Genomic DNA, 21,162 nt, shown 5'->3' with positions numbered 1-21,162 from the left:
GAGCCACCCAGGCGCCCCTAAAGTTAAGAATTTATGCTCATGTAAAGAAACTATTAAGCAAGTGAAAAGGTAAGCCAAAAATTGGGAAAAGGTATTTGCAATACATGTATCTAACACAGGACTTCTATCCAGAATGTATAAAGGACTTCTACAAAAGAGAAGAAAACAATACAATTTTTAAATGGACAAAGCACTGGAGTAGGTATTTCTTAGGAGAAGACACCCAAATCATCATGAAGCAAATGAAAAGGCGCTCAACACCATTACACACCAGGGAAACAAAAACTAAACTCACAACGAGGCACCATGGGAATCTTCCCAGGTTAGCTAAGATTAAGACGACTGACAATGTGAGCGCAAGATTAAGTTGGTACAAATACTTTGGAAAATCATTTGGCAGTATTTACTCATGCTGCAAATACGCATTCGTACCCAGTAATCCCATTCCGATGTATACCCCCAAGAGAAAGTGTACATGCGTGCAACCCCAGATACGTACTAGAATGTTCACAGTAGCGTTAACGGTAACGGCCCCAACCCACCCCCAGAAGAGATGACAGAATCGTGATACGTCCATACGAGGGGAACTACTGCGGCTTAGGAAAGAATTAGCTCCTGCTACCAGCAGCATAGATGAATCTCACGAAGGGTACCTGGAACAACAGAAGCCAGGAGCCCAGGAACAGACGAGACTGATCGTGCTGGTCTTTGGGCCTGCAGTGACAGGGTGGGACACAAGGGAAACTGCTGTGCTGCTCGAAATTTGTGTCCTGGACGTTCATCCAGGATTTGACTATAAGGGAGAGGCATCCAGCTGGACATCTAAGATGTATGCACTTTACTGCACAGAAGTGATACTTCAATAAAAAAAAATAATAAATTGAAACAGAAAAAAAATCAATAAAGAAGATAATTATCTAAATGATTTCCTCATTAAAATTGGAACAGAAAATAACCTTCAGGACAAATTGAGCGAGCATGCATGTTGGCTACGGGGTTTTTCAGTCACAGAAAGTGCAGGATTCAGTCGATCAGTTAGTTTATTACTCAGCTGAACACTGCTAATCAATTTTACATTTCTGTCCAAGTTCTGTGCTGTTTAATTTATATTCAAAATTGCCTGAGGACTGAAAGCGTAAGGAATGCTAATACTAAAGAGCACGTCACTGGAAATAAAAATGATAATTTTGAACATTTTCTTCACTCTCAGATTTATAAATTGGATCCATCTAACCTTAGTTCTTTTTGGGCATATCAAGATACCACAGTACTTCAAATACCTATGTTAGAAAGAAAAAAAAATCTTGATGACTACATTTAACCTGGCTTTTTATATATTAGAAGTGGGCATCTTCTACCCCAGGAATGTGTGTAAGGAAGTGTTCACAATTAGAAGCCTAAAACCTTGTCACTTAAAAACCAAATGCAAAAAATTAACCAGTTGATTCTCTTATTTTTTTTTTTGATTCTCTTATTTTTTTTTTAAAAAAAATTTATGTTTATTTATATTTGAGAGAGACAGAGACAGAGACAGACAGACACACACAAGCAGGGGAGGGGCAAAAAGAGAGGGAGACACACAATCTGAGGCAGGCTCCAGGCTCCGAGCTGCCAGCACAGAGCCCAATGCGGGGCTCGAACCCATTAACCGTGAGATCATGACCTGAGTCAAAGTCAGTCACTTAACTGACTGAGCCACCCAGGCGCCTTATTTTTTTTTTTTTTTAAAGCGTAATATCCAAGATACCCAAAATAAGGTATTAGAAAGCAGTTGTTGCTCTGTATTTGATACTTTAATATGTAGCTAAATTTTAGTGTGTGTTTTAATGGATATTTGGTCTACCAAATCAAAATCTATCGTTTTAAAAATCTGTCAACAAAGTATGGGTCTTCCTACATAATTTAAATAGCAGGGAAAGTTCACGTTGAGACACATAAATGAAGAACACACAGCTTTCATCTATCAAAGGAACAAATGTGTCCAGACATAAAACACGCGTTTTACCTTTAGTGAGAGTTGAAATCCGAAACCTGTGCATCACAAAACAGGTCCCGCTCTTGTTCTTGAGAAGACTACACTGAGTCAGCTGCTCAGGCACATGCAGGTTGTCTGAACGGTTACCTAACTCTCCGTTTATTAACTTATGGAATACGTCTTCTCGACACTTCTTCATTTTAGAATTTCTGATGAAAATGTTTATGAATGAGAATTCCTCTGTAGCTGGTACACAGTTAAAGTTCAATTACAAATACTTTTCAGAAGCCATCTCTCCGAATGGAGACGATTTAAAGATGCAGCAAAGCTATGAAGAGCTAAAACTTTTTAGGAACTTTTAAATTATGAATAAAAGAATATTTGCCTTGGGAGACTGTTCCACTATTGTAGTAAGATACTAAAATATTTCTTACTTTCCAAATTACAATACAAACAGCACCAGAAACACCTGGGTGGCTCAGTCAGTTAAGCGTCCAACTCTTGATTTCTTTCAGGTCACGATCCCATGGTTCGTGGGATCGAGCCCCGCACTGTGCTCTGGGCTGACAACCAGGAGCCTGAGGCCTGCTTCGCACTGTACCTCTCCCTCTCCGTCTCTCTCTGCCCTTCCCCTGCTCGCGCTCTGTCTCCTTCTCAAAAATAAATAAACATTAAAAAATTGCACAATGAAGGAGCTGGAAACTATCACCATTGGTGGAGATTATGGTGCCCGACAGCAACCATTGGAAATGAAGAGCTACAGGTACTGTGACAGAATTCAAACCAACCCTGAAGTAAAAGAAGTTATAAACCGTTCTAAGAAGTCTCTGTGGGAACCAGCAAGGGAGAATGGCTGGTAAGCAAAAAATGTCTTCAACAGTCTTTAATAGTCATCAGGTTTGGGATGAGGGGCTGTAGTAGGTCTAGTGTGGTGATTACAGAGGATGAGGAGAGCAAGGATTATTGGACGTGAGACAATCTGTCCCTTCATTTACATTCCTGCTATAGAAACCCTTCCATTTCCAAAATAACTCATTCCTGAGCTAAGTAACCGCTTCCTAACTGGTCCCACCTCCAATTCTTCACCTCTGTACTCTATCCTATATGCCACTCCCACAACTATTATCTTAAAACATTGCACAGTTTTCTCTCCATCCCCCCAAGCCACTTGACTAGACAAAGCTTATCCCTAGGCTAAGAGTCAAGATCAACTGCAGTTTGGTCAACGGCTAAAATCCTCATGGAGTGCATTATAAGGGAGAGAGAACTGGATTTGGGTTTCAGGTTAACTAGAAAAAGCTGAGCTCTGCTCCCTTGGATGTCATGTGACCTTTCTGAGCTGCAGGTTCCTTATTTGTGACAGAAATTTTAACGATACTTAGGAATTATGTTGAGGAACACGATGGTGATGACTTTACTAATAATAGCTAGCATCTGTAGACGGCTTAGTAGGGGCCAGGCGCTGCACTAAGCACTTTACATGATTTAGCCATTAAAGTATTATGGATACTGTAAAATACTACAGAAATGCTAATTACTCTTTTCTAAGTTCTCTCAAACCATCTGCCAGTAAGTCAGTTCTAGAATCTTAATTGTGGTGATATATCTGTAAAAATGTACAAAAAATGTCAGACATAGTATCTTACCTCCTCTGTGTCTGGCTCCCATTCGCCTGGCAAGGACGGCCAAATCTAACCGTCTACTGAAGACCATTTGGTTTTCGAAAAAAACAGGATAAATACTACTCCTTCTAATATCAAAGGGTGACAATCTTCTCCAAACCGAAGTTTCTTTTCTTACTCCGGTCACCTTCTCACCCCAAACACCGCTAAGTCGTTAGTATGAACCATGGCTCTGAAGCCCTAGTAAGTTAATGAAAGAAAATCGAAAACAAAGCAAAACTCTAGGCCGAGTGAGGAGTTCTGAGATAAAGTCTTGTTTCTGCTTTACACCAGCTGTGCTACCTTTTCAGTTACATCAGGGGCCTCAGAAGGACGAGGGCTATGAACGTCCTACATATAGCTCTACCTCTAGTGCTGGAATCAATCCTCTTATAGACACACAAAATAAAGTGAGTTAAGGGCACCCGAGTGGCTCAGCTGGTTGAACATCTGGCTTTGGCTCAGGGCATGATCTCATGGTTCATGGGTTCGAGCCCCGTGTCGGGCTCTGTGCTGACAGCTCAGAGCCTGGAGCCTGCTTCAGATTCTGTGTCTCCCTCTCTCTCTGCCCCTCCCCTGCTCGTGCTCTCTCTCAAAAAATAAAAAGCGAAAAAAATAAAAATAAAAAATAAATGGAATGAGTTAATGAAATGATGATCTTCCAAGATGACAGCTTTTGCATGTAGACTACGGTGGAAATGTCACAGAAACAATGCAAGCATATCCAGGATCACCAGGCTGAAAAAAGCATTTTTGGATGTATACTACTGAGAATAGTTTCTTTTATGTTCTTTATCATGCCTTGCATTAGCTACTGAAATGCTTAACATGATTCATGGTGGTATGGGGGGGGGGTCTCCAGATATTTGGGAGCAAGAGGGCCAAAATCCAGAAATGTAATGACCTGAAGGGACCTTTACTAATTCGGCAAACTTTCTAAGTGTCAGGTGCTGGATATCAAAATGGAAGCAGTTTAGCACCAAATAAATACATGAAAGAAACTTGTCTTGTTAACATAGATGGTAGTTTATGTCAAAGGGTATAAACCTATGCTTAGATTTTTCTGCGGAAACTAAACTTTAATATATTATGTTCTTAATACAATCAAATCTGCTCTTCAAGTTAACTGTATGTAGGTGGGAACAGTAAAATGACACGGGGCAGGTACTCTGTGAGGACACGTACGCTGTGAGGGCAGGTGGTAGGTGCTTGCGTCAACCTGCCATCTTTTAAGAGTTAAGATACAACATCAACTCATTCACTTATTGTTTATCTTTAATAATATTTTAAGACCTTCACAGAGAAAGATAGTGCTCTTCTATCAAAGTAACTTCTAAAATAACATGTTTACCTAAACATGTTCTGTTGTTTCAGATAATTATTGCTGCATTTAAAAACCAAACAAAAAACCTGCTCCAAAACTTAACGGCTTGACATAACCATTTTCCTATTATTTCAGGAATTTAGGCAGAGCTCAGCTGGGCAGTTCTTCTGGCGGGGCTCACTCAGTGGTGCTCGGTTAGGGTTGGGCTGAGCGGAAGGTCAAAGATGGCCTCACCGCCGGCCTGGAATGTTGGTGGGCATGGCTAGTCTCCACTGTAGTCTCAGCCCTCTTCATGCATTCTCCAGCATGGCAGCTCAGGGCTTCCAACGACCATGGTGGAAGGTGCTTAGTCTTGTTAGTGACTAGGCCCAAGACTTGCTTAGCATCACTTTGGCCACACTCTGTTGGTCAAAGTAGTCGCAGGCCAGCCCAGATTCAAGGGGAACGGAAACGGATCCTCCTCTCAATGGGAGTTGTGTCAAAGAATGTGCAGCCATCTTTAATCCAGCATGCTTAGAGAAAATGATGTCATCTTTAAAAACCGAATAAAACGTCATCAGTATTTGTTGATCCAAATTAACAAATGCAGTACAAAAGGATGTTGGCCAGGTCAAAGGAAGAGACTCTATACATAGACTAGACATCATGAACATCTATTTAAATTGTGATGATACTAAAAACAGGGAATTTGAGGTAAGAGTGTAGAATGGGCATATAATTTATTGCCCAGAGACACTTCTGAGATAGAAATGGGTACTGTAAATAATGTGCCATGGACACAGGCAGACACCTGAACTGTCCAGGTAGTCCCCTTTGGAGAAAGGGGACCAGATCAAAGCAGTGATACTTAATCAAAGGAAAAGATATAAGGGATTGTGAGAAGCCAATCAGTATGGTCTACAAAGAAAAGCTTCCAGACTCATTATTTAAACAGGATGTGCTGATGAGAGCCATGGACCCAATCTCCTTTCCCCAAACAGTCCCTTCTTCCATAAACGTCCAAGTGTTTCTTTCAACGAAACCAGATGACGTGCTCAGGGTGGTCTTAGGAGTAAGCGTTTTCTGTCATCAAGGGTAGCCTTTCAAAGGTACGTACCTCTGGGACTGGGGTGCTGACTTGTTAGGCCTGGGTGTAAATGTGCCACGAGGGCTGCTTTCCTCTGGGCAACTGCTGCTGGTGGCCACGGCATGGTCCCTGCCGAGCCCGAACGCAGCCAGAGGATCCTTCCCACCCAGCGCCCCACGCAGCAGCTCAGGTCCTTCCTCACTGAAGGCCGCAGCACGCCGAACCCGGTTAATGGCCATTTGAGAGCAAGGACAGAGTTTATGCAAACGTTACTGTTCCTTGGCGTGAGACCACCGAAAAAGAAGTTGTGTGTCCTTACAATTGTGCACAAACTGAATTAACCATGAAGAAGTTCTTTCCTCATCTCCTGCTCTTCAAAAGTATGCTAATAAAGTTGTCTCAATTTCCAGTTAGCTCTGAAGCATGTGCGCATACATGTATTTAACTATCTGTCTGAGCCATGGCATCCAGCCCTCCACGGTACCAACAGTACTGATGGCCGGTGTTTGTTTGGAGTGTTGGTTCAAAAGCAGATAAAGAACAGTCTTGAGTGTATGTGGGTCATTTGAGTGGAGGTGGGGGTGACATTCTGGATAGTATAATTTTACATATACCGTATTTGGATATTTCAGTTTTGCTAAATGCAAAGACAAAAAAGATACAAAGGTAAAGCTTATTCATTTCTTTTTTTTTAATGGCTATTTATTTTTAAGAGAGAGCGAGTATGAGCGGGGGAGGGGCAGAGAGAGGGGACAGAGGATCCCAAGCAGGCTCTGCACTGACAGCAGTGAGCCCGATGTGGGGCTTGAAACCACGATCCCTGAGATTATGACCCGAGCAGAAGCTGGACGCTCCACCCACTGAGTCACTCAGGTGCCCCTACTCTTCATTTCTTAATCTATGTTCGACTATCCTTGATAATCAACTAGTATCTTTAACTAGTCCCCAGCTATCTTCCCGGAGGACTAGCTAATCTACTGTTCTTAATTTTCCACAAATTAGTTTACTTTTCTAATGCTTTCTAAAATAACAATTCTGCTCAAACCATTTTACAACCAAATATAAACAGAAAATAAGATTTCATTTCCAAGGAGGATCAAAATATACTAAACATAATGAGGGGCGCCTGGGTGGCTCAGTCGGTTAAGCGTCCGACTTCAGCCAGGTCACGATCTCGCGGTCCGGGAGTTCGAGCCCCGCGTCAGGCTCTGGGCTGATGGCTCAGAGCCTGGAGCCTGTTTCCCATTCTGTGTCTCCCTCTCTCTCTGCCCCTCCCCCGTTCATGCTCTGTCTCTCTCTGTCGCAAAAATAAATAAACGTTGAAAAAAAAATTAAAAAAAAATATACTAAACATAATGAAGTAAATATATAATTGTTGGCATTACTCTTACAGGCAAAGTTTTCATTTCAACGTTTTTATTTATTTTTGGGACAGAGAGAGACAGAGCATGAACGGGGGAGGGGCAGAGAGAGAGGGAGACACAGAATCGGAAACAGGCTCCAGGCTCCGAGCCATCAGCCCAGAGCCTGACGCGGGGCTCGAACTCCCGGACCGCGAGATCGTGACCTGGCTGAAGTCGGACGCTTAACCGACTGCGCCACCCAGGCGCCCCAAAGTTTTCATTTCTACAATGAGTTACAACACATGAAAAAAGTCCTTAGAAAAGGAGGCCCTGGTAAAAGCAATGTTTTTTGGTGGAAAGATATTTTGGAACTTAGAAATCAAATTGTTTTAAAAAGCATTTTGTCCCTCTCTCTATATATGTAATTAGCTCAACACTGTCAAATATATACTCACTTACAGTACATGCTGGCATACCAGAAGGCCAGATACTATCTTGTACTGATTTTGCTTAATGCCCAGGGCAATGTTATGCAAATGAAGTGGGTTAAAGCATAGTATTTAATGTTGACAGTGATGACTTTTTTTTAAAATTTTTTTTTAATGTTTATTTATTTTTGAGAGAGAGAGAGAGGAAGGGCCAGAGAGAGAGGGAGACACAGAATCCGAAGCAGGCTCCAGGCTCCGAGCCGTCAGCACAGAGCCCAATGCGGGGCTCGAACTCACGAACCGTGAGATCGTGACCTGAGCCGAAGTCAGACGCTTAACCGACTGAGCCACCCAGGCGCCCCGACAGTGATGACTTTTATACAAAGACAAATAAAACTTCTGGAATCAATTTATTAAAAAGCTCGGTCAACATTTCTCGGTCTCTAAACTATCTATCCCTACCTACCTACCTACCTACCTATCTAAACTGGCCATTGAAGAGTGTTAAAATGATCTTTAACCCCATGAATAGTTTCTGGTATTCATAAAAAGGTCTATTACCATTACCAACATTTTCAAGAAGAAGTGTTATTTAACAAATACTTACTATATGCCTCATCACTTTTTGTAATGTGTTCTTTGTACTTAAAATATATGTACTGAAAATCATCACAATTCTTTGTGAGTCACAAAAACATACTGTCACCAATTATAGCCAACACAGTCTCTACTGGAAGGCAAAGACAAAACCCCCAGAGTCTATGCTATAATTTCTATAACATACTGTACTAGGACTTCACACCCAGACGAGAAAGCAGTGGGAAAAAAATGGAAATGCAATACTAAATTAGCTATATATCTATCTAGATACGGTAAGGCAAGTCTAACTCTGAAGAAAACGTGGGGCAGTATACTGTTTTATAAAGTCAGATGAATACTTAGACTTCATTCCTATTTGTGTGATTTTCGGCGAAACTTTACTACTGATATTTTAGGGTTACCATGTAAAGAAACACTACATTCATTACCTCATCAGTATTATACCCATATTACAGACAAGGCCGTTGAGATGCAGATAATGTTAACTTGCCTCTAATTACATGACTAAGTACTGCAACTCAGCTTTAACCAGATTAACACTTACCATATTTATAAATAAGATCAGTTTGCATAAGAAAATAAAATGCCATATTAGAGCAATTATCATATATACGGTAGTTGTTATATTCCCTGGAAATCTAAGTATGGATGTATTTAGAGTTTAGAACAAAACAACAAAATTCTCCATCCCGGGGCAGAGAAAAACACCTGAGATTTCATTACAGAAAGCTGTAAAGATCCCTAATAGAGAAGAAAATACGAAAATGTAATGAATTATTAACATGATGAGGTATTTCCACATTTGAATTATTAATTTGTAAGGGTTGCTCCTTAGAAAAGCATGAGAGATAACACTCCTAAATGTTTTAAGTAAGGGTTTATGATGTTTCTCTTGGGCATTTCTCCTAAGTGATATCAAGATATATATATATATAATTATGGTCATCTTCATCTATTTTTACTGTCACAGGGAGAGCTGAATCAATATCATCCTGGACAGAGGCAGCAAACCTCTTATAAAGATCACTTTCCAAAGCTTCTTCGGCAGCCTGTGGCAAAGCTGGACCATCCTGCAATCACACGTTCCAGTCTGAATGTCACTACAGCATCTCTTTCTGTCTTAAGTCTTCATGAGGCAGGAGCTATCCTGCCTTACCAGAATGAATAAAATTACACAAGAAATGAGAAAAATGTCATGTTTTTAACACGCACAGACACATGCTTCTTCAAAAGGCAGACTTTATGTATCTTTTTGTTTAGTGTCTGAACTTTATCTTTCTCTGTAACAGAGGTTAGCATGTTACTAACTCAGGTTAGGAAGTGTTTCATTTTTGTAGCATTTATGTAGGGCTGCTGGAAACTGGGAAAGCAGGAAGAAAAGATAAATGTTGCTTCAAACTATTACTGAGATCGTTGTATTTATTTTTTCTTGGAGGACAGACATTCTAGGACAGCCCTTTTCAAACTGTGTGATGACATCAATTGAGTGGATCAAGAAGAACATTTAAAAACAATGAAATAAAAAAGAATAAAGTAGAAAAAATATTACAAGCAACATAGGAAATTTAACTATTATTTCATGAAACTCTGGTTTTAGTTAGACATATTTATGCTGTGCACGCGCATGTGTGCTGTGTCACAATGTAAAATGTATCTCTTAACTTAGGGCCACGATTAAGAAAATGTGACAGCCACTGCTGAGTGAATGCATGGAAGCAGATACAGAGATGTGTTATTTTTTCAATACTTTGGTTTTTTTGATAGATTTTAACAATTAAAAAACAAAACATAAGCTACTGATGACAGAAACTAAAGGCACAAATAAACGGGGAAAACACTCCATGCTTGTGAATTGAAACAATACCGTTAAGATATCCGTACTGCTCACAGCAATCTACAGATTCGGTGCAATCCCTATCAAATCCAATGCCATTTTTCACAGAAATAGAACAAATCTAAAATTTGTGTGGAAGCACAGGAGACCCTGAACAGCCAAAGCAATCTTGAGAAAGAGCCAAACTGGAGGTGTCACACTTCCTGATTTCAAACTACATTCCAAAGCTACAGTAACCAAAACTGTATGGCACTGACATAAAAAATAGACACAGAGATCAATGGAACAGACTAGAAAACCCAGAAATAAACATATGCATACATGGTCAACTAATTCACAACAAAAAAGGCCACAACTATACAATGGGGAAAGGATAGCCTCTTCAATAAATAGTGTTGGAAAAACTGGACAGCCACATGCAGAAGAATGACACTGGATCAGTATCTCTACCATACACAAAAATCAACTCAAATAGATTAAAGACTTGAACAGAAGACCTGAAACCATAAAATTCTTTGAAGGAAATATAGAGAGTAAACTCCCTGAGACTGGTTTTGGCAAGGATTTTTGGGATTTCACACCAAAGCAAAGGTTAACAGAAGAAAAATAAATAAATGGGACACATCAAACTAAAAAGCTTCTGCGTAGCAAAGAAAACCATCAACAAGATGAAAAGGCAATCTATGAAATGGGAGAAAGTATTTTCATACATAAATCTGGTGAGAGGTTAATATCTAAAATATACAAAGAACTCATACAACTTGATAGAAACAAAACAACTCAATTAAAAAAAAATGGGTAAAGGATCTGAATGGACATTTTCCCAAAGAGGATGTACAGATGGCCAACAAACATATGAAATGGTGCTTTAATCATCAAGGAAATACAGATCAAAACCACCATGAGATATCACCTTGCACCTGTTAGAATGGCAATTATCAAAATGGCAAGAGATAACAAATGTTGGCAAGGATGTGGAGAAAAAGAATCCTTGTGCACTACTGGTAGGAATGCAAACTGGTACAGCCACCATGCAAAACAGTATGGAGGTTCCTCAAAAAGTAGAAGTAGAACTACATGTGATCTAGCAATTCTACTTCTGGGTATTTATACAAAGAAAAAGAAATCACCATCTTGAAGAGGTATCTGCACTTCCACGGTTACTGAGGCATAATAGCCAAGACGTGGAGAAACCCAAGTGTCCACCGATGAATGAATGGACAGGGAAAACGTGGTATGTATGTATGTATGTATGTATGTATGTACACACACACACACACACACACACACACACACACACACACACACAGAATATTATTCAGCCACAAAAAAAGAAGGAAATCCTGACATTTGAAACAACATGGACAGACCTTGAGGACATTATGCTAAGTGAAGTATGTCAGAGTAAGACAAATACTGTATGATTTCACTTATATGTGGAATCTTAAAACAAAAACCTGAACTCATAGATACATAGAACAGATTGATGGTTGGCAGAATGTGTGTGTGTGCGTATGTGTATGAGAAACAGAGAGAGAGGTAGTCAAAACGTACAGATTTCCAGTTATAACAGCATGGTGACTACAGTTAGAATAACTATATTTGAAAGCTGGTAAGAGAAAATTGTAAAAATGTCATCACACACACAAAAATTACAGCTATATGTGGTGATGGATGTTAATTAAACTTACTCTAGTGATTGTTTTGCAATATATACACATATCAAATCATCATGTTTAAGGGGTAACAAACACTTCTAAATGTTTTAAATAACAGTTTACAATGTTTTTCTTGTGTAATTTCACTAAGTGAAAAAAATTGTCAGTTATAATTCATTTTTTATTTTATTGATATATTATATAAATATATTATAAAATTATATATTATAGTCATATTACATTATATATATCATATTATATATATTATATTATAAAAAATTTTTAAGAAACAGAAAAATTATAAATCACTGTATTTTCCCTTAAGAAATCAATTTTAGTATGTTTTCAAGCCTTACACATATTAAGATATTAGAGAAACTAAAAAACAGAACAAAGCAAAAACAACAAACTATCCAATTCTGACAGTGAATATCTTTCAGCATTTTGAGTAAAAAGAATGTATAATTTCAAAGTGTACTTAATTTACACACTGTAATCTATTTAAAATAGCTTATTCAGATACAGTTTTTAGCAATGTGTAATATTTTCAACATCAGGTCAAAATGCATCAGATTCCAAAGACTTCCAATGTTGCTCTGTTACTGGACTTACCAAACCAAGACTTCAATACAATGTGCTGTTGATATTTGATTCAGAAACTCAATAATCTTATTTTGATTCACAGGCCTAAATAAATTTTATTTCACAGCTGTGACCATTAATTTAAACTGAAATATATTAAAAATCAGGCTAATGTAGGTGTTTTGTTTTTGTTTTTTTTAGGGTTTTCCTACAAGAATAAAAGGTGAAATAGTTGGAATATTAGGTCCCATATTTCCAAAGATATTTCAATCTTTTTTTTTAATTTTAACGTTTTTATTCATTTTTGAGACAGAGACCGAGTGCAAGCAGGGGAGGGGCAGAGAGAGAGGGAGACACAGAATCTGAAGCAGGCTCCAGGCTCTGAGCTGTCAGCACAGAGCCCAATGCGGGGCTTGAACCCATGAACCGCAAGATCATGACCTGAGCTGAAGTTAGACGCTTAACTGACTGAGCCACCCCAGGCGCCCCGAGATTTCAATCTTTTGGAGGTTTACAGTTAAATCTATTCAAAGAGTATTTAGTACATACCATGTTAAAATCTTCGCGACTAGAGATATGTTATTTTTAGGTATTTTGATAATCTTAAAACTTTACCCACATGTTTATATCTAACTTATATACTTTATTGAAATGCAGTCATCTAAAGTCATAGCATTACCATTATTGGTATTATTCCCCCAAAAGGCACAATTTGATCTGGTAAAGCATAAAGGTATGTTTTAACTTCTCTGTCAGGCTGACAATAATTTTTTTAAGTGTATTTATTTTTGGGGGGAGAGAGCAAGCATGTGTGAGCATGCCCAAACAGGGGAGGGCAGAGAGGGAGGGAGAGAGAGAATCCCAAGCAGGCTCTGTACTGAAAGCTCAGAGCTGTATGCAGGGTCTCTATCCCATGACCATGAGATCATGACCAGAGCTGAAATCAAGAGTCAGTTCTCAACCAACTGGGCCACCCAGGTGCCCCTGAGAATAATTTTTAATATAATAAGCACAGCTGTCAAAGTAACAAAAAGGCAAATATATATGGTGTATTTCTGCACGCTATTAAAATTTCATGATGCATTTCTTACAGAAATATCTCTACATTTATACTTTTGTAACTATTCTGTCTCTATCATTTGTATCTCGTTAGAATCTACTCATATCCAAACTGAAATATTTTTCCAAAAAAAAATGTAGCATACTTAGAATTCTTTTTATTCTGTAGGCCAGAAAAATATAAGTATATATGAAAATAGTAGGTAAGAACAGATGGAGAGAAACAGATAACAAGGAAAAGTCAAACAGAAGCAAAAAAACCCCCTTAAGAGTGGAATCACACATCCTTCCCCAGGGGCTTAGGTTTGAAGACAATGGCTAAGAAAAAAAACTGTGTAACATAAAAATTATCCTTGAAAAAAAATCTCTTGAGTTAAGTATGATATACATGCCTTTATGTCAAGTTCATTGCTTAGAAATATGTGTAAATGTATAATCTATGCATCGTAGTGTGCCACATATAATTTCCTGGAAGAGGACACAGAGAAAACACTCAAGCGTATTACTAACTGAAAAACTTTAACAAATAAAAAGATTCCAGCCTCGTTGGCTCTGCCTATTGGTTGAGTCATCTAGATCTATCTTATCAGTTCCTCCACCTCCTCCTTAGTGACCCTATTCATTACCTGATCTTTTCCTAAAGGAACACTAGAAAGTCAACATCATCCACTTGCCTGGTGACCAGAGTATTTCTCATTCAGTGGTCGGTGGTCAAATCATCTGTTTGTTCTTGTCAGAGGACTTACCAATATGCAGGGACAGTGGTATCTTTTGTCTGTGTGCAGTAGAATGGTTGGCTGGCTACTTAAATTACTTTTGACCCCTCTCCCTTAAAAAAAATTACAATAATGATCTCTCTGATTACAGATTTCATTGACACAACTGTCATCAAATCTTAACCAGACAAGACTTGCAGGTCATGGGCTGCTGATTCTTTAAGGTTCATATTAAACTGTGCCTCTTCCCTCACCACGTCCACTAGAGAGAAGAACCAACAGAATGTTAGAGCCAAAGGGAGATCATCTGCTCCATCTGCAAAGTGAACTTAAAAAATTCCAGTCTTGGGATGGCAAGGAGAAAACTACAATATTGTAATGTTCTAATTTTACAATGCAGCAAAAACAAGTTTCGCTTCCAGGAAAACAACACTTGGGGCTATAAAAAGTGATGCATGGCTTCTAGGCTCTGTACCTTGGAGGCCAAACTTTCAATTATAATTTTGGTTACTGGAGGTATCAAACTGGGGAAGGATGTGTTTGTACAGTAAAGAATGGTAGCAGACTCTAGAAATTTCACTTACTTGGGACAAACAAGTCCCAAGTCCCTGGTTTCGGCTCTACAACACCAACCTGTCATGGGTCAAGATCTATGTGTAGAAACTGACAACCAGCTTCTGCTTTAGAGAAGGTTTTTATAGCTACTTATTGTGAAGAGGAAGAGTGCAAACTATCAGCTGGGTCACTTAAAAACGATCACTTAAATGATATAAAAATATTAGTAAATATTAGAAATAATAGTAAAATAATAAAAAGTAGTAAAATAGTAAAAATATAGAAAAAAAATTTACTTTGGGTAGTACAAATCAACCACCTTTCCCCGTTCTTCTTCCCAATCATAAAACGCCCCACACCTTCTAGCCTCTAGTAATGTGCAGTCTCCTCTGTATATCTTACAAGTTTCAAGTTCTATCCTTGGCCATATTCATTTACAATTTCTATTCCTGGCCATATCCATTCATTTCTCTCTCTTTATGTGTACTCTACCCAGGAGGTTTCATCTACTCTCCACATCTGAGCCACAGGGATGACCCTGAGTCTTTATATTCATAGATAACGGGAACAGATTTTTCAGGCTTTATCCAAATATTCTAATTACTTATTAGGTGCATCTATATGGATGACTGCCATGTCCAATGTTGAAATCATCTCCCCCAGCTATCCCTCCATGAAAGAAAGACAGAATCTTTCTACTTGGCACAGAAACTAGATTATCACAATATTGCACGACTATTCCTTCTGACTCTGGTCTATTGCCACTAAACAGTCAATCACATCACCTCCATGTTACCATTTTTTATACTAATTTTGATCACGGTCCTTCACTACAAGATCAAGTCCAAAGTCTTCAATCTTCTGTAACTTAGCTTTACATTTTTTTAGCCTTACCTCCTTTCACACTTCTATATGAATTCCTAGTTTAGCCAATTTAGTTTATTTAACAGCCAGTAAACATATTCTATGCATTTCACATGCCACTTCCGGAAGACTTTGTCCTCCTGATTCTTCAAGGTTCTTATTAAACTTCACCCTTTCCGTGTCACCCTAACTAGATACAAGTGCCGTCACAGAATATTAGAGCTGAAGGGAGATCATCTACTTCATCTGCAAAATGGACTTCGAAGAATCGTCTCCTCCATCTATAAAAGTAAAATGTTTGGGGAGGGGGGAGGGGCGCCTGGGTGGCTCAATTGGTTAAGTGTCCGACTCTTGATTTCAGCTCAGGTCATGATCTCACAGTTTGTGAGTTTGAGCCCCATGTTAGGCTCTCTGCTCACAGTGTGGGAGCCCTCTCTCTCCCTTGGGATTTTCTCCCTCTCTCTGCCCCTCCCCTGTATGCCCTCTTTCTCTCTCTCAAAATAAAAATAAATAAAAATAAACAAAACAAAAAAAAACTGTCTAGAGAAACTGAGGCCAAAGGACAATAAAAACACTTTTATTTCCAAATACTGTTTTTTTCCAATACATTTTCCCTGAGTGTTTCCTCTGTGCCAGGAGCTGCACTGGCCACACAGAATGAGAGTTTAATGAGAAAGACTGATTGCATGTCTATTATCACACAAATAGCTAGACTTCGGTGAGTGCTACGAGAAGAGGGAGTACAGCATGCCACTTATGTCTGAAGTATGACGGCTCAGGGAAGGAGTGAGGCATGAGGTTAACCTTGTGTGTGAAGGAGTTAACTCAGTTTGGGAAGACGAAGAAGGCTTCCCTGAGGAGGAAGAACTCTTTTAAGTAAGGGTGAAAGTGAGTAGGAATTAACTGCACAAGGTAAATGATTGCTACATGTAGAAGGGAAGCCCAGGCAAGCACTTCCAAGGAACTAAAAGAAGGTGTGGGTGCTGAGAGCTAAGGGACAAGGAAGACTGCACAAGGTGAGGCCGGAAAGGCAGGGATGGGCAGGAGCACACTGCACCTGGGAAGATCATGTGAGGATTCCTGGGCTTTATTCTAAGAACAATAGGCCTGGGACAGCATGTTCCAAGATACTTCAAGTCAGGACGATGGCTTACCCTAGGAGGCATGGGAAAAGCAACTTGAAATCAGAAAAAATTCTACTAGTTTTATTTCAACTGAAACATCTTCTGTATCCCTATTACACTTCCTGGAGTGTGTGTTCTCATCTGAAGTCATGTCAAAAAAGGGAACTCAGGTCAAAAAAGGAAAGCACGTGAATTTATAAATACAGCCATTTTTTAGTTGGTCCCCTTGGCTCGGACAGGAGGTAGTGTATGGATATGAATGTCTCTGCACCTGTCAACACTTAAGGCAGTACAGGCTTGTTTGACATTTTCTAAAAGCCCAATACTCCATACAAGGACAGTCCAATAAAAAGCTCTATTTCACTATCTGGCCATGAATTGGTGCTACACTTGAAGTTAAATCTTCATTCTCTTCCCCTTTCCCATAAAGCCATTAATAAGGGAAAATATTTTGAGAATATACCAACAAAATTTTTTCAAGGTGTTGTTTTAATCCCCATTGCTTTTTGTTCTCATCTTGTCTACACCAGGTAATGAATTTCAAAATGCACTCACAATTTATTTCCTCTAAAATTACATTCATATCAAGGATAAAATTTAAAGAAGGTTGGGTGACAACGTTATTAATAAAAGAACAGGTGGAATTTTGGAGTGATTTCTCTGTTCAAGGTATTGTGCTAGACACCTGAAAATGGGTTATCTCATTTAATCCTAATAAAGACTTTGAAAGGCGCATCTATCTCACAGATAAGAAAACCGAGGCTTATTGTTTCCCTACAATATATACACCTTACACCTATGTTGTCAGTATGGTAGCCTGCAGCCACATGTGGCTACTAAGCACCTGAAATATGGCTAGTCTGAATTAAGATGTGCTGTGAGTATAAATTACACACCAGATGTCGAAAATTTAGCATAAAAAGTAAGATTTCTCAATTTTTGAATACTGATTACATGTTAAAATGGCAATATTTTACATAGTGTGTTAAATAAAACGCATTATTAAGATTTTATCTGCTGTACTTTAAAAAAAATAAGCTACTAGAAATTTTTAAATTACATGTGTGGCTCACATTATACTTGTATTGAACGGTGCTAGCCCGGACCAAAAGCTGGATACTGAATTTGTCAGTAAACAACAAGTTCAAAGGCAGCCCGGTATAGAAGAAAAGAGTATATGGATTCTAACAGAACTCGGTTTAAATCCCTCCATCAATGACTAGTCTTGGGTAAAAGACCCAACATCTCTGCACTTCACCTTTGTCACTGGCATTATGGTGGTATTAAATATCCCCAAACAACTGTTGTATGTAATTATGTAAAGCAGCTAGTGGGCAGAAGGGAGGGAACACTTACTGAATACTTCCTATAACAACTAGTTTATTTAAAAATGGATTTCCCAAAAGAGTAGAAAGTTCACTTATTTGAAAATCATATTTTATTCTCTTTAAGTGGGAAGAGTTAAATAACTAGCACATTTAATGCCTGCTTTAGCATAATATATGCATTATACACTGTACTGAAATATATATAATATACACAGATTCTTTCTATGTAAGTTATTTAGAATATGTTCTAGGCTGGGGGGCCAGATGATAAAGTTAGGATGAGGTATAAAATGTGAGGACACAGAAGGGTCCACGGGGCCCTCACAGATACAATGGATGAATTCCAGTGAAGAGAGTTTATGAACTCTACTTCAGCTGATCCCTGGTCTTTTTACATCAAGAACTGAGATTAGTGAGTAAAAAGACATCTGGGCAAGTAGAATTTTCCTCTTTTCATAGGCAAACAAATAAATTGTTCAGTATACCAAATTTAGACTAGCCTGCTATTAGTAATCTCCATTAAATCATAAGAAACTACAAAATTATGTGGACTAAGCTAAGGATATTTTACCATATTCTGTCTCCTAGGCTTTTGTCAAGAAGTTTGTCCTTTGTATGTGACTTTATCAATGTCTGAGTTATATGTATACGTTTAAATGTATACAATAGAATACATTTAAATATGGAGCAGTTGGGGCATTTACTTTACTATTTGACATATGTTTATGGCTTAAGATCGCCATGTGACAATGTATCAGACTGCCCTGTTCTGTATTGTTGTTGTTGTTTTTAGTAGTATGGGGGAAGTATTAATTCAGGATTTGAGTCACTTCAGCGTAGCCCCTTTAGAGTCAGACACCTATTAAATTTAGCACCAAAACTGTTCATTTGTTTCCTGTAGCAATTAACTCTAAGAAAATGAGACTGGAGAAGTAAAAAGCTATCAGATTTGAAGATCTTAGAATAGCAAGAGGAGCCATGAAAATATTCACTTTATTCAAAAGTTTGAAATTTAACAGAAAAAACTAATATACAAAATTTTAGTTTAGCTATTAAAGTGCATGTGCAATGAGTTAACAGGGGGATGGGGACATATGTTGCATTAAAAATCCCCTGTGATTTCATATGTTGCATTAAAAATCCACGTCTTGTAATGAATTTTTGAGTACCCACTGAACACACGTGACCTGGGCTTTGCTCTTCCAGACTGACTTGAAATGTGATTATATCTACAGTATACTTACAACTACCTTTCAGTAAGTGTCTTCAAATGTGGAGCTACAGCTAGAATTAGGTAGGGAAAAAAATTACACTAAATCAAAATTATTAGCAATTATTAATAAGAATCAGACAAAATAATAATGTGTAACTAGTAATCAGAAAAATTTGCTAAAACCTTGAACTAAGATATTATTATCTTTCTGATGCTGGAAATTCTAGGAAAATATATAGTCAGTTAACATAAGAGAAAACAAATACTTGAAACCATTTAAGCTACCAACCGTATTTTCAAAATGCATGCTTAAAAAAGAGTTCATATCAGGAAAAAGCTTACTTGCATTAACTTTAAATTAGCTAATACTTGAGTTACACCTTTGAAGAAACTTCTGTTTTGTTTCTAGGAATGCTTTTTTCACTTCCTTTTCTTTCTTTTTTCCTTTCTTTTCCTTTCTTAGGGGGGTAAGGCAGTTGGATTAAAAAAAAAAAGTTAAGCCACATTCTTTAATGTGAATGGCATATTTGTGCTCCTATATGCTAATAACTCTCAATCTCACTGAGCTGTTACGATGTCTTCAAATAATTTAATAACGTCTTCAAAGTTTCATCTTAATTGCAGAGTTCATTTTTGTAAAACGCCTTGGCACCACTCGATCTTTTAAGAGACGAGAAAGGTCTCTGTCCTCTGGACTTGACATTTTTTGCCGTATATGCGTGAGCAATTTTTGCTGTCAAATATTGCAAAGGTAGATTTTTTGTTGTTGCTCAATCTGAAAATGTCTCCACTATGCTTGCACAGCTCCCCTCTTCCCAGTACAGACCTACCCAACCCTTTTCTCCCCCTGCAAGTTTTAAACTTTGTTTCCTTTGGGGTTCTGTACAAGTGCTACTAACAATATCCAAGAGACAAAGAGCTGGGCTGTGGGTTCACGGGATGCCAAATTTGAGTTGTGAAACAAAGCACTCAAATTTAAGATTCAAGATGATGGTGGTGGTGATGCTGGCAAAACCCCCACATATTATTATAGAGCACGAGACCCCAGAGCCATCTCCCTAGACAGCTCCCCCTGCCCACAGCCACCCAGAGCACTGGGGAGTGCTGGCCCCGGGACGTCGGCTGCCGGCCGCATCGCGAAGCCCCCTGCCCGCCCCCGGCCCTCTCACCGCTTCACTCGGATGATCTGGTCCCGCATGGGCTTGATATCCTGGAAGCTCTGCTGGTTGACGAGGCTGTAGACGAGGATGAAGCCCTGGCCGTTCTTGATGTACAGGTCCCGCATGGACGCGAACTGCTCGGTGCCCGCCGTGTCCAGGATCTCCAGCACCGACGGCGACGAGTCCACCTCGATCTCCTTGCGGTAGAAGTCCTCGATGGTGGGGTCGTATTTCTCGATGAAGGTGCCGGTCACGAACTGCACGGTCAGGGCGGATTTGCCGACCCCGCCCGAGCCCAGCACCACCACTTTGTACTCGCGCATCGTCCCTCCGCGGCCGCCGCCGCCGCCGCCGCCCGCGACATAGACCTACGCCCGCCGCGCTGCGCCCCCGGACCCTGCGCCGGCGGCCGGCCCCGCCGCCTCCCGCGGCCGCCCCCACCTCACGGCCGCCGCGGCCCCCCGGGCGCCGGCGGAGGGAGCAGTAGCCCTGGGCATGGGCCGAGCAGGGCGGCAATCCGGCCCGCGGGAGCCGGCAGGCACTGAGCACGAGCTGCGAGCGGGAGCCGCCGGAGCCACCGGAGCCGCCCGAGCCGCGGGCCCGCAGTGCCACCCGCCCGCCCCGCCCCTCGCGCCTCCACGCCCAGCTCCCCGCCCGCCGCCGCCGCCGCTT

The 21,162-nt window shown here is 39.8% G+C and overlaps 1 protein-coding gene across 1 annotated transcript in view; it reads right to left on the bottom strand.

Annotated features, from left to right (window-relative positions):
* RAP2A (RAP2A, member of RAS oncogene family) overlaps nucleotides 1-20,874 on the bottom strand; it is a 36,544-nt gene extending 15,670 nt beyond the window's left edge. Inside the window, exon 1 of the mRNA XM_047081174.1 lies at nucleotides 20,500-20,874. Within this exon, the coding sequence (XP_046937130.1) occupies nucleotides 20,500-20,813 (314 nt within the window). The 5' untranslated portion in view covers nucleotides 20,814-20,874. The remainder of the gene's footprint in view (nucleotides 1-20,499) is intronic.
* Between the last annotated feature and the right edge of the window lie 288 nt (nucleotides 20,875-21,162).

The sequence above is a fragment of the Lynx rufus genome, unplaced genomic scaffold (genome assembly GCF_022079265.1).
Source record: "Lynx rufus isolate CCGP_SWC_20201006 ecotype Redwood Valley unplaced genomic scaffold, mLynRuf1.p SCAF_1, whole genome shotgun sequence".
Classification (NCBI taxonomy): Eukaryota; Metazoa; Chordata; class Mammalia; order Carnivora; family Felidae; genus Lynx; species Lynx rufus.
The sequence above is the reverse complement of the archived record's forward strand: the minus strand, read 5'-3'. Positions and strand labels throughout refer to the sequence as shown.